The following is a 13,148-nucleotide window of genomic DNA, read 5'->3' as shown; positions in this document are numbered from 1 at the left end:
ACTTACTGAGGGAGCACTCGAGGGAGTAGGCCCTGAGGGTTCAGAAGTAAGCTAGGCTGATCATGTGGAACATACATACGTACCTCTCAAGCATAAATCACTTCAGCTACAAGTAATGGCAACTAAACCATCTGCCAGTAGTGGTGTTCTAACAGTTTCTGATATGTTTAATTGAGCAAGGGAGGAAAGGAGTGGAAGAATTGATTGATGACAGGAATGATCTTGAGGAAAAGGAACCAAAATTATGTATCTGAGGCAGTCTCTTGACACAAGATTGCATAGTAAGGGTGTACTCTGGGGTAGGCTTTATATTATTAAAACTTAACTTTTGTGATTGAAAGGCTAGCATTACTAAAGTGTGATTAGAGAACTCTGTCTTTTCTAACTGTAAGCTGTTCTTGTAAGGGTAAAAAAAACACTGCCAGCTTTTAATGTCAAATTAATTGAAAGTATTATGACTTTTCTGGACAAATCACCATTGGTATACAGCAGCTAGATTTTGATGAGCTACCAAGTAAATGTTGAGATCCAGGTGCATACTCCCTTCCAGTAATGTGAACTGGAGGATGGGAAAACTTGTAAGGATTTTTACAGACTGTACTTTCATGTGAAAAGTTGCAGAGTGTACAACTGAGGGAGAATCTGTTTGCTGAGAAAGAAAGGGTACAATTATGAAAGGTTATTTTATTTATTTGTTTTAATGCAAGCTGATTCACTCCTCCCCCCCCAATACTGAAGTAAGGATTAATTGCCAGAGACTGTCCTGTGGACCTGGCTTCAGTTACAGCCTGTTTTAAAACAAAGCAAAAACATTTATCTGTATATAATTGTTAGCTGCTTCGTCTAAGGCTCTTCTCTGCACACTGGAAGAATGGTGCCCTGCGCCACCCTCTTGCATTACCAATGTATGCATATTGTATATATACCAGTTACATGCACTGATTTAATCTCACTAAAAGCATTTTCCGTGGTTACTTGGCAGACAGTTTTAGGATCTTCTATTACAGACAGCTGGAGACTCAATCAGCATGCTTTCAGCTTTAGCAATTTTTTTTTTTTTTTTTGAAGTGAATTAATCACTTGCAGGACTGAACATGGAAGAGGTGATTAATTCCACTGTAGTTTTATAGGAGAGGTGTATATAAAATGTACTTGAAGTCTATTGTGTCTATAAGAAGTGATTATCATCTACCCAGATTTGACTGCGGTTGCTAAAATTTGTTGAAAAATTAGAAGTGATGCATATCTGTCACTTAAACCATATTATAACACCTAATTGATGAATTCAAATAGATTAGTTATATATAAAGTAATACAAAACTACAGGGTACAGTAGCACCTTGTATTGCCAAGGACAAGAAGTTGCTTCTACTCAATTGCTGCTGTTCAGCTTTTCAAATGTGAAAGAGGTGAGGAGGGATTGCAGAAGAGTGGTTTTCTCCTCTGGTTATGTATACAAAATAGTAATTCAGCACTTGGATATAGGTCAAGGATAAATTGATAGGGAAAATATCAATTAGACAGAAGTCTTGATTTGTCTCAGAGTTGAATCTCATTTGCTACATTATGCTGTAGTTGCTCTGTAGAGATGCTCAGTCTTCAGGAATGCATACATGATACCCCCTCTGTCCAAATTACAAGCCATGTTTTTTTGGGGGGGCGGCAGTATGGCCAGCAATGCGAATAGTTTTTATATTACATGGAGAGGGCTGAAGTAATTGTGGTTGTTAGAACTAGTTGAAACTAACACTTCTGTTCTGAGGGGCACTGCATTATTTTGTTCTAGTTAGGGATTATAAAGTCAGCATACACACATCACGCAGATGTGGTTTGCACTCTTCTCCCTGATCATCGACACTGCAGCTTGAAGTATTTCATGTGTCAAGACTAATATGACTCCTGGAAAAACCCAGAGTACAGAAAAAATAGAATATCACATGAGACATAATCAAACCTACACCAAATGCAGTATTTCACTAGGAAAATAATAAGGAGCGAGGCAAAAATGAGAATTTTATTTCAAAAAAACCCAAACAAGAAGAAATAGCTTATGCTTCCTCTCTGATTCTGAGTGGCTGGCTACTGGAGAAGAGCTGCAACATAGAAAGAAGACACTTTTGCTACATTTGACCTATGCAGTTTAACTGAGAATGACCCCATTCATACTAGGGTAATTGCTCAGATTTAAATTGGAGCTAAAACTAGCATCTGTAGTTCCTAAACACGAAGAGTGTTTATAATCAATACTTATGGGTAGGAGTATTCTCTGAGATGAAAATCTATAGATCAGACAAGCATTTTTTTGTAAACACTGAGCAGTAAAGTCTTTCAGAAAGAGTGATTGAGTCTTCAAGAAGACTGATTTGCTAGTAGAATAAATCAACCCTCAGAACTGGGCCCTGGTCTTGAATCAAAATACATAAATCTCAAGTATCTCAAGAAGATTTAAACATAACAAAATTTGTTTCAGGTAAAAACTAAAAATTGTTTTGAAATGCGTATTTTTGCTAAGAGAGTCAAAGTAATGAATTCCCATATTTGCTTCTCCCTTGCTTGAAGAAAAGTACAGGTTCTCATTTCAGGGGCTAATATCCAAACAATAACCATAATGGCTTTCTGTAACAGACTTTTTTTTTTTTAATCAGCACATATTTCATCATACTAAAATATACAGCTCACTCAGAATCAAATCTAAATCATTTCTAGAAAAACTGCTTGGGGGGTGTGGAGGAAGTAAAATTCAGTGCTTTCCTCGGTGCTAGGCCACAAAAACTGAATTATACATGGAAAATGAGTGGAGCCATCCACATGCATAAATCACATATGAGGTAGTTGGAAGCAGTGTAAGAACATGGATGATGTAGATATGTAGTGGGCTAAAAAAGGTGAGGTTCTTCCAGGTGAGGACTGCCACCAAAGTGTATGGCATTATGCAAAGCACTGCATTTCTGGGGACAGCACAAGAAGCCTTGCATCTGTGTGCTCTTTGCAAATCTCTGCCAAGATTTGGCTTAAATCAAGTAACACCGTTGTGCTCTGTGGTTACAGTGGACATTATAACCTGCTGTTTACCTGCCAACCAAAAGTGATCCAAAATCAATGTATTTTGATTGGTGGGAATGAGAGGGAGAAGATGGAGTCCTCCGTAGTGTAAAATTGCTTGAAACCAAAGATTCATGATTGCTTCATAGGGGCTGTAATAGACAAATTTATTGAAAGAACTGGCACCAGGAGGAGGCATGTAGAAGCAGTGACAGATATCTCAATCAACGTATGTATTACATGCTTCAAATGTCATTATCCTTGGACAAATGGGCTGTATTTTCACTTCCTTAGTGGTAGCTGTGATTTGAGATCCTTTGTGGTCATAGACTTGCCTTTCATTTTGATTTCTGAGCACGCAAAGGAGAAAACAAGTAGTTGTACTTGCTACTGCCATGTATTCCCATCCTTTCCCACTAAAATGTGTGATATGAAAGAAGGTGTTCCTAGGCAGCAGGATTGAAAAAGAAATAGTGAAAATGGAGGAATACAGAGGACAAGCCAGGCTTAGGTAAGTGGGGAGATATGACAGGGATGGCTCTGAAAACAGACTTCAGAGAAGTCTTTCTCTTTGAGAAAGTGACAGATGTTCTACTTATGGGAGAATTTTTTTGCGTGTGTGTGTGTCTACTCTAGGTAACGCTATGTGTAGGGTTCCTGTCTTTTCCTGACGTATCAGCTAAAAATCTTGGGAGTCAGCTCCTGCTGCCCCACAAGGGTATGGCAGCACGCAGAAAGTGCCAGCTCAGCGCTATGGGGGAATTGTGGTATCAGGCCAGACATGTTACATAGCTGAAGGATATTCCATCTGCTTAACGTGTGAAATACCCAGGACCTAGCATTGCAAAGAGATGATCCATACATGTACAAGAGAATCTGCGAAGTCTGCTGTCTTAGCCAGCATAAAGCTGAATATCAGATGTATGCAACCATTCATCATGAGATAACATTGAGGACAGCACACAACCACCACCTTCCCCCTCCTTCCCTGCCTCAGAAAGCCTCAATCTCACAGGATATGGAGTCTCATAAACTGCTTAATTTCATAGCATGATACCGTCAATACTAGCGATAGTTACCACAGTGTCGCCAGGTACATGCTTACCAGCCTCTGTACTTTATTTAGCATATGAGTAGTTAAAGAACATTTACACCTGTTCTTTAGTGTTAAAAGTTCTGGGATCATTTTGAAGCCTGACATCGCAGCTAGAGTCAACATAGAGAAATCAATGTTAAGAATTAATCCATACTGGAAAAAAAAAAATCTGTATTTAGCTGTATGAAATCCATAACAAGAAGGTTATGTTTTTCACTCTTGTTAGTAAGTTGTTTTCAACACTTGTCTGTAGTGTAGAAATCCAGTTGCTAATACAGACTAAAGCCTTTTTTCACTTCTGTTTTAACCTGAATTAGCTGAGTTTAGCATCATGAATTTATCATTTTTTACAGTAGAAACAAATTTTCAAGTTTCTTTGCAATTTTTGATCTGAATATGCAACTATGACTGGAAGTAGAGAAATTAGTACCATACCACTACTGCTCAAATTTGCCTAGAAGTTCAATGGGTAGACAAAAGAAGTCTATAACAAGTAAGACCATTTTTTCCTCTAATTTAAAAATGAATCTGTCATCCAAACTAAATTAAGATCTTTATGGAGGCTTGCATAGTGTTTGAAAATCAAGGTAGCTACAGGTGTATGTTATCCATAATTGTTTTTTAAATATATGTTATGCCAAGAAGGCTTAATGACCACAGAAAAAGCAGAGAATCTTTAATGCCCAGCATAGATATCCCATCAGCTCCACCAAATAGACTGTTAACAGGTGATTCAACCAGTTCAGCATCATATTTCAGATGTATGTCTTATCGAGATGAATTTAATAGGTTTATGTGAACCACAAATAACCAGTGCTTTTCATTGCTTTGTACACAATCCTGCATTTAAGCCACTTAACTGTGATCGTCTAACCATTCCCTCCATCCTTCCTGATATAAGGATTTAGTGGTAATATTGGGTAAAGGTATGGAACTGTGAACTGGCCATAAAGAGTGACCTGTTAGGATGCAAGATAAACTTTACAATAAATCAATGTTTCGAAAGAACAAATCACTAACAGTGGAAAGATGATTAAAAGATGCTGAAATGGAGCATAATATAGAAAAGGAAGATCTCTAGAATGAAATAATTCTGAAAGTTTTAGGTTAAAATCCAAAGTGAATAATGGATGAAGTCCTTATCTACAGAGGATTCATTGATGTTTAATATGAGTTTTGCTGGAATGAAGACTTCAGGATTCACTCATGAACTCTTTGTAGTGAACCGTAATAAACTTCACTCAGCCTTCTCTATAGCGTCATTAACATTTGCTAGGAAAAATCTGGATGACAAGCAAATACGCACTACATCTAATGAAACTATGATGCAAAGGTGAATTTTTATATATTTGTTTCAAGTTTTAACTGTGTATCTGAAACCAATTTTACAGTTCTGCTAGTTATCTTGCAGAACAAAACACATCAATCTAGAGGATTAACTTTTATAGAACTTATTTTGATACAACAGCTTTGGCTTCAAGGGCAAACTGATAAGCATATACATTACAAGCTTGTTTGCTAGTTATTATTGATTCAAAACCTATTTCTTTCAAAAACTATTTTCTTTAAAGATGGAAAGTCTGATTAAAAACTGACTTCTAGACCTCTGCAAATAAGTCTGCTGGGGGCAGGAATTTATTAGAAGCAGGCCCTTTAAGAAATGAGCTCTTAAATCCATTTGTGGATGACTTCAAAAGAAACGACTTCTTACTGAACCATTTGAACTATGCATCTAGATCAGTCTTGTGAAAAACTCTGGCTTACTTCATGAAAGCTATGACTTTAGATGTAGGTTTAACCATTACTCTGTAGATGCATCTTTAGATGTCTTTTTTTTTTTTTTGCTATCTTGTTGCTGGCATTAATAGGTTAATAGAGCGGATTTAATAGAATCCTAGATTACCATGAGGAAAAAAGTAACTGACTTAAAATAATCTCAAAAAGAAATGTAACTCTTTCATTTGTTAGTCATAACCAAGAGCTGTAAAGTTCCAGCAGTTCTCTCTAGGATGTTGAATATATCACAACGGCTGCTTGAAACCATCCCTTGACATCAGAGCTAATCTCCAACTGAATTAATTTCACCTACCGAAAATGTGTAAATTCTCCCTTCCCCGCTTCTCATTTAATTATAATTTCCTCATCTGAGAAGAAGTGTTCCTTGGGATCAGTGCAGAGGAGGTACAGGTAATTACCCAAATAAGATATAAGTAAGTCATTAAATATTTTTTTTATTTTGTCTTTTGTAGAAATTTGGTTGGAACTTGACAGTACTATTAGCATATGGAAAAAACTACAGACTGTCAAAATACATGTTGCACACTGTGGCACGTTGAGTTTGAACGGACTCTTTCAAGATTTTTGCTACTGTGAGTGTTAGTAGTTTGTATCATTAAGTGTGGAGGTGGCAGGCATATTCCAGCTCTCGCTACTTAAAGTTGTATGAGACCCTTGGGCATTTTCTGTTTTTATGGCTTTGCAGCTTCATAATGGAATTTGTTGCCACAAAGTGCGCACACAGAATAGCTGAAATTCCCAATAGTTGGGAAACTCAAATAACATACAAGGTTTCCAGTTGTTGCTGTGGATCATTCACAGATATGAAAGTCAGTTCACACTTCAACGGTCTATCCATGAGGCTATTCTAGTTATACGAGCTAATCTGAGCTGCTTCTTTCTTGACGTTTTTGTTAGAAGTATTAAATGCGCTTTGGTTGCATATTGATGCAGAATGGAAAAGATGCATAATTGGAGAAAATTCAAATTGTTTTCTGTTCTAGTCTTGCCCTTGCCTGTACTGAAGTCCGATTAAAAAAGCAAGGACCCCTCCCCGCCCCCCAGTACAAAACTGGACCTTATGCTCCACTGACTTTTAGTGGAACGTAAGCTCCTAAGTAATTTTGACAGTTTTGAAGATCTACTTATTGAGAATTTTTTTATACTTTAGAGTTAAGAATAAAAGAAATAGTTGGAACTTTCACAAGCTAGAAAACTGTTGCCAAGAATTACAGTCATTATTTCTATCAAAAGGAAGAGCTCCCCAGTTTGTGGTGTAACAGAGTTGTGCAGCTGCTTGTATTTTGGGGGCTTAAACAACTTGTGATAATAACATTTGAAACCTTGAAATCACAAGCTTAACCTTCAAATTACACAGACTTTACACAGTAAAGTCAAAATAATTTTTATCGTGTACAGATTTTTGCAAGCTTTATTTCTTTTTGCAAAAAGGCATCAAATCTTATAGTACATTAGTAAAGATATTAATGTCAAGTACATGGAAACAGTTCTAAAAAAGAACTACTAGATTCTTACAGAGTAATGACTCTCAATTTAAGTCATGAGAGTTACTCTATAGAATTTCTATATTAAAAAGATGGACAATCAAATTTACAGCTCTAACAAAGTTATTTGCATTTTATGGGAGTATAGTAGTATTTCATACACTTTTTTTTTTTCATACTTCTTTGTAACATTAAAGGAGGGGAGAGCAAAAAAAGCAGTGCAATCTTGGAGAGCTTCCTGTGAGTTAAATTGCTTCTGAAGTGCTGATGACACTACCCAGAAGTTGTTCCTCTGGCTATTTCTGTTCCACTTGGCAGTGTCCAAATGCTGAGAGATGCTGTCTGTAGTTCAGCTCAGCTCATTCAGTAAGAGTAGTTTATTGGTAATCCCTCATCTGAGAGTTAAAAGGAGCTTATCTGCCCATTTAAAAATATGTTTACTTAGATGTGGTGCACACTCGCAAGGTAGCTTCTATCTGTTGAGCACACTGAAATTTTATTTTCTTATGAATTCCTCTGTCATGTAGTCCACTGTATAAGTAACAAGAACAACAAAACCCAAATGGCTCTTAAACAGCATTATCTACAGCACACTCCACCACAATTAATGTGTTTTTTCCCCTGGTTATGAACTTTATGTTTCTAATATACATTTTAAAACTTATCTCCTTAGGGCAGATCTCAGTATTCCTGTTCTTACAGGTATTTCTGCATGTCATCTACCACAAATTCACAGGCAGCCATGGCTCCACAGCATGAGGGGCTTTTTTGGACAAAATTCCCTACATTTGGTCTTATCCTGCAAGGACATTTTATTTCAAATTTCTATTTTTATGGTTAACTACTTCAACCTCTGCTCTTACAGCTATGACCTTGTTACAGTAGAGATCCTGCATCAGAGAGGAATTTACTGTAACATGCTGTGACCTGCATTTCTTGCCTCATGCCTACATGCTACCAGACACTTCCTGAATGCTAACAGAACAGGGATTTGCGTTTCAGTACGTACTGTCCAATGGGGTAACCAAGCCCCCTTTTGCAGTTTGGGTAGAAAACTCAAGTATCCATTTAAAGAGCACTGGTTTCAGACTGAAAGGGGCTTGAGCTAAAACTGTTCAAAGATCTATGTGTAAGTACAAAGTTTTAGAGATACTGAGCTTCTAAAGACTTCCTTGAAAATGTCAAGGGCTCAGTAAATTACTGCTTCTGAACACCTGTACTTTCAATCAAGCGTGTGTGCTTTTGATTACTTTGTCATGGCCAGAATTCAGTACTCATGTATAAAAACTGATGGGAAATACTAAGAGTAGACGGGGTCATTAGTCGTTGAATACCATTGTAGGTACCTTATTTATCCACCTGGTTTCCCTGAGTTTCTAGTGGGAGAGAAGGAAGGTGGTAAAGAGCAAGGGGTTAATTTAGGAATTTTGACTCATCATCCTGAGGAGCTGTTCTTTCTATCCACTGATCACAAAGCCTCTGCACTATATAAGCAAACTAAGCCTACAGTTGAGTGATGTAAATTTCCTCCATAAACATGCCTGTGGGTGATTTTAATAACCATCAGGTAAAATGTCTGTGGATTATTTTAATAACCATCAGGTAAACTTTTGTAATTCGTAGTCTTTGGGCACAGAGAAATGGGAGGTGACTTTCTTGCCTTTACCTTGTGTTCAGGAAGTAGACTGCATTTGATTGTATAAGGCATTTACCTGAGCTAGTATAAGTGTAGAATATGACCTATATAATTCTGTAATTATTTTCCAATTCCTGCTAAGATCTGGCTTAGATCCACATTCTTCAATCTATTTTCAGCATGTTAGGTCCTGAAAAAGGGCATGAATGACTTCTATCAACTTCATTTAAAAAAAAAAAACCCCAACCAACCAAACCTTAAGTGTTGTGGAAAACCTCTGGTCCACATTGGCTAGTCTAATTTCTCTTTCAAGCCATAGAAGCAAAATTCCTATAGCAATGACTTATACAAGAAGAAAACCCTCAAAACTATACAAAACTAACTGTGAAAGCAGTCTCCCTTGCCTTCTGCATGTCCAGCAGTATCTGCTTCTTTGTGATGAAGGTTTAAAGATAGCACTGGCAAAAAAATGTACATATTTAAAAAAAAAAAGTCCATTGTTTCATTTCAAAGACAGCCATGACAAGAATGTGGCATGTTTTCCTTTAGAGTGGGAAAACCTTCCTGTTAATCAAGAAAGCTTTCTAAACTCATCACCTGTAAAAAGGGATCCTCTAATACTTGCAGGATAAAGTAACTTTCTTAGAGAGATCTTAAAGCATATCCTTCTGTGAGATACTCGGTTAATAATATGCTGGTTTTGCTGATCAGTGCCTTGACACAGAGGCTATGTGTTTATCTAGATTTTGTTATTCTTAGTTGCCTTCCTAAAATCCATATTGCTGGTGATTGAGCATACTATTATTAATTTGTCTTCCTTAAATGCTTATCCTTTTTTTCAAAGCGAGATCAGATATCTGCGATATGCTTTGAAGGTTTCTGCTGGATATAATGGTTATTCTCTTTTTGGCAGTGAAATCTGCATGTTTAACCTTCTCACAGCTGTATAAATGCATGTTATGCCAAACATGAATGTGCTTGAAGAAATGAAATGCTGTGTGTATGCATGACAAAATACCTGTGCTTCTTATTAGATAAAATGTACACAATTTAGACACAGATATTTGTATAATTTCAGAGTGCTGTGAAATACACCCTTTTGTGTTGTTTAAGAGGCTGCGTATATGAGCTTGATGACTGAACTGTAATAGATTTCAGGTGACTGACATAGGCATGATGAGCAGATTGGGTCTTGATTATTAAATTTCACAGACCACTGAGACAGAAATCCTTATATTCTAATAAAGACAGAATTGCCTTGACTTTTTCCTTGACTTCATTAAACTATAAAAGTGTCTGGACAGGGCAATGCTGAAAGCTGAAAATAATCTGTGATTTCTGTCATAACACGTTAATAAGTATGTAGTGGGGTTGAGGTGGACACAAAAGGAAGAGAGTACACAAATAATTAAAATGAAGACTATGATATTTTTATGATAGCAGCAAGGTAGGAGAGGCCACTCAATATAACCTGATGTCTTCCAAATGGGACTCCTTCAGCAACATAACATTTTGCTTTCCTGGTTGTTCTTTGGAACACAAAGACTTACAGGAAATCTTGAAAGAAGTTGGAATTCTCCTAGTAATTTTGTTCACATTAAAGGTGCATTTTATGCTTTCAGTTGTTGAAGGCTTTCTTTGACTTCAGTCTCAACTCTGAATTCCCTAGGTTTCTAACACATTTTGTTATTGCTAATTATTTTATATAGCAGCTTTTTCTTTAAAAACAAACAAAAACCAAACCCTTAGACACCCTTCCCCCCCAAAAAAAAAACCCCAAACCCCCAAACAACCAAAAAACCCACAATTGCCAACAAAAAAACCCCCTTGTAGCACAATCTCTTGCTTAATGAAGTAACGTTTAGGAAAAAGTATTAGGTTGGTTTCTTTTTCTCTTGTATGATGGCCAAGAAGTAGGATATCATGGGTCAGATTCCAGCACCTTACGCTGAGTAGTTCTGAAGTTAGTGATACTGTTTGAGCTAGTAGTTAGTGAGTAGTGGGGTGTGACCCAAAAAGCTTATTGGTGTTAGGTTCATAATATGAGCTAGCTGATTTTGAGTTAACTGCTAGCAAAGGAAACATTTGTCAAGAGGACTTCCATCCAATTTGCAATGTTTGTGAATGATTTAATAGATTTTCTTTTCTTTTTCTTACAGGAATTGTTTCAATTATGACTCTCACTGTTCTTGCCTATGAACGCTACATTCGAGTAGTCCATGCAAAAGTGATTGACTTCTCGTGGTCTTGGCGGGCTATCACGTACATCTGGCTCTATTCATTAGCCTGGACTGGAGCACCTCTTTTGGGCTGGAACAGATACACACTGGAAATTCATGGATTAGGTTGCTCAGTGGACTGGAAGTCAAAAGACCCCAATGATACATCCTTTGTGCTCCTTTTTTTCCTTAGCTGTCTAGTAGCACCTGTTGGGATCATGGCCTATTGCTATGGCCATATTCTATATGCAGTAAGAATGGTAAGTTGATTCAAATAAGACTTCTCTTAATGTAATATTTTCAGTGAAAATTGCTGATGCTATATATTAAGCTTGGATCAGAGCCTAAATTTGCACTCTCACTTCCTATTCAAACTTTTGAATGTTTAATGTTCATCCACGTCAGGGACCACTAGAAAGGATGTAAGGTTGGAGGAGAACCAATCTAGAGCTACCAAGATCTATTTGTTGTGTAGTTTTACTGGGAGGCAGGTTAGGGAACTGCTTATGCTCACTAATCCACATCAGATCCTCCTTGAAACGCGGAAAAGAAGACTTTCTCTGCAGTTCTTCTGATTAAGGAACTCCCTCTCTCCTCTTTGCAACTCTTGAGAAGATAACCCTGTAAAACTCTTCCAAGTGGAGATTAAGCCCTGTTAAAATGGGTTGCCTTAATTCCATGTTAAGGCAACCCATTTTAATTCAGATCTTTAGTGTCAGAAAGTGTTAATGTTTCGTATTCTGTGGGTAAGTAGTCTAGGCCCATTCAAGTTTGTGGTCAACAGTATTGGCACAATCAATATTGGCACTGATCACTGTTACAGAGAATGCTCGCGTTCTCTTTTCCTCGTTTTATGATGCACTCACATGACACTGGGAACCTGCTGCCTAGTATTCTGCTTTAAATAGAGATTTCATAATTTCAGGGTAACAAACTAAGTGGCAGAGCAGTACAGAGAAATCTATTCATGAAATTTTCTTCTCTCTAAAGATTGCTGATGAGACAAATCTAAATTATTGTCTAACTAGTCAAAGGACCACTAAATGTGAACTGAACTTGCTTATGCCAGTGGATGAGGGCAAGTTGGTTTTCTAAGATACTTATACGTGCAGCATGTTTTGTTACATCAGTGGCTTATTTGTTTTCCAGTAGATTTGCTATTCTGTTTCTCCTCGGATCGTATTTTTACATTTAATATAATCAGTAAAAGTCTGGGAAGCATGATGTAAACTTCCAGAAGAATTATCGTTCACGAGATAAGGTGTATAGTGTCTGTGCCTAAAACTAAATTGGCAAATTAGTTACTTACAAATAAACTTAGAAGTATTCAGTTTCAAGTAAAACAGAGAGATATTTTACTTTACCATGTTATCTCTTTCTTCTACAGCTTCGCTGTGTGGAAGATTTCCAGACTGTTCAAGTGATCAGACTTCTAAAATATGAAAAGAAGGTGGCTAAAATGTGTTTCTTAATGATCTCCACGTTCCTTATTTGTTGGATGCCCTATGCAGTGGTCTCCCTTCTGGTAACATACGGCTATAGCAACCTTGTAACTCCAACAGTAGCTATCATCCCATCTTTCTTTGCCAAGTCAAGCACTGCTTATAATCCAGTCATCTATATCTTCATGAGTAGAAAGGTAGGTACATTAAAGATTTTCTTATTTGAATAATTAGTAGCCTATGCCCCAATTGTGGAGGTTAGATCGGATTTAATTTAATCTGTAAAGCCTAGATTTTTTTTTTTAGTTTGAACAGCTAGGATAAATGGTAAAGATTTAGTAGAATTAAAATCCCTGATGGTGCTTAAAGTACTACCCTATCAGGAACTGGATTTTAAATGTCTGAATTCACACATGAGCACTCACATAAAAG

The 13,148-nt window shown here is 37.0% G+C and overlaps 1 protein-coding gene across 1 annotated transcript in view; it reads left to right on the top strand.

The window, feature by feature from the left end:
• Positions 1–11,214: 11,214 nt before the first annotated feature.
• OPN3 (opsin 3) overlaps positions 11,215–13,148 on the top strand; it is a gene marked incomplete at its 5' end in the record, with an annotated part of 5,483 nt that continues 3,549 nt past the window's right edge. Inside the window, 2 exons of the mRNA XM_009573059.1 lie at positions 11,215–11,534; positions 12,662–12,913. Coding sequence (XP_009571354.1) covers positions 11,215–11,534; positions 12,662–12,913 — 572 coding nt within the window. The remainder of the gene's footprint in view (positions 11,535–12,661; positions 12,914–13,148) is intronic.

Source organism: Fulmarus glacialis, unplaced genomic scaffold (assembly GCF_000690835.1).
Source record: "Fulmarus glacialis isolate BGI_N327 unplaced genomic scaffold, ASM69083v1 scaffold26732, whole genome shotgun sequence".
NCBI classification, from domain to species: domain Eukaryota; kingdom Metazoa; phylum Chordata; class Aves; order Procellariiformes; family Procellariidae; genus Fulmarus; species Fulmarus glacialis.
The sequence above is the reverse complement of the archived record's forward strand: the minus strand, read 5'-3'. Positions and strand labels throughout refer to the sequence as shown.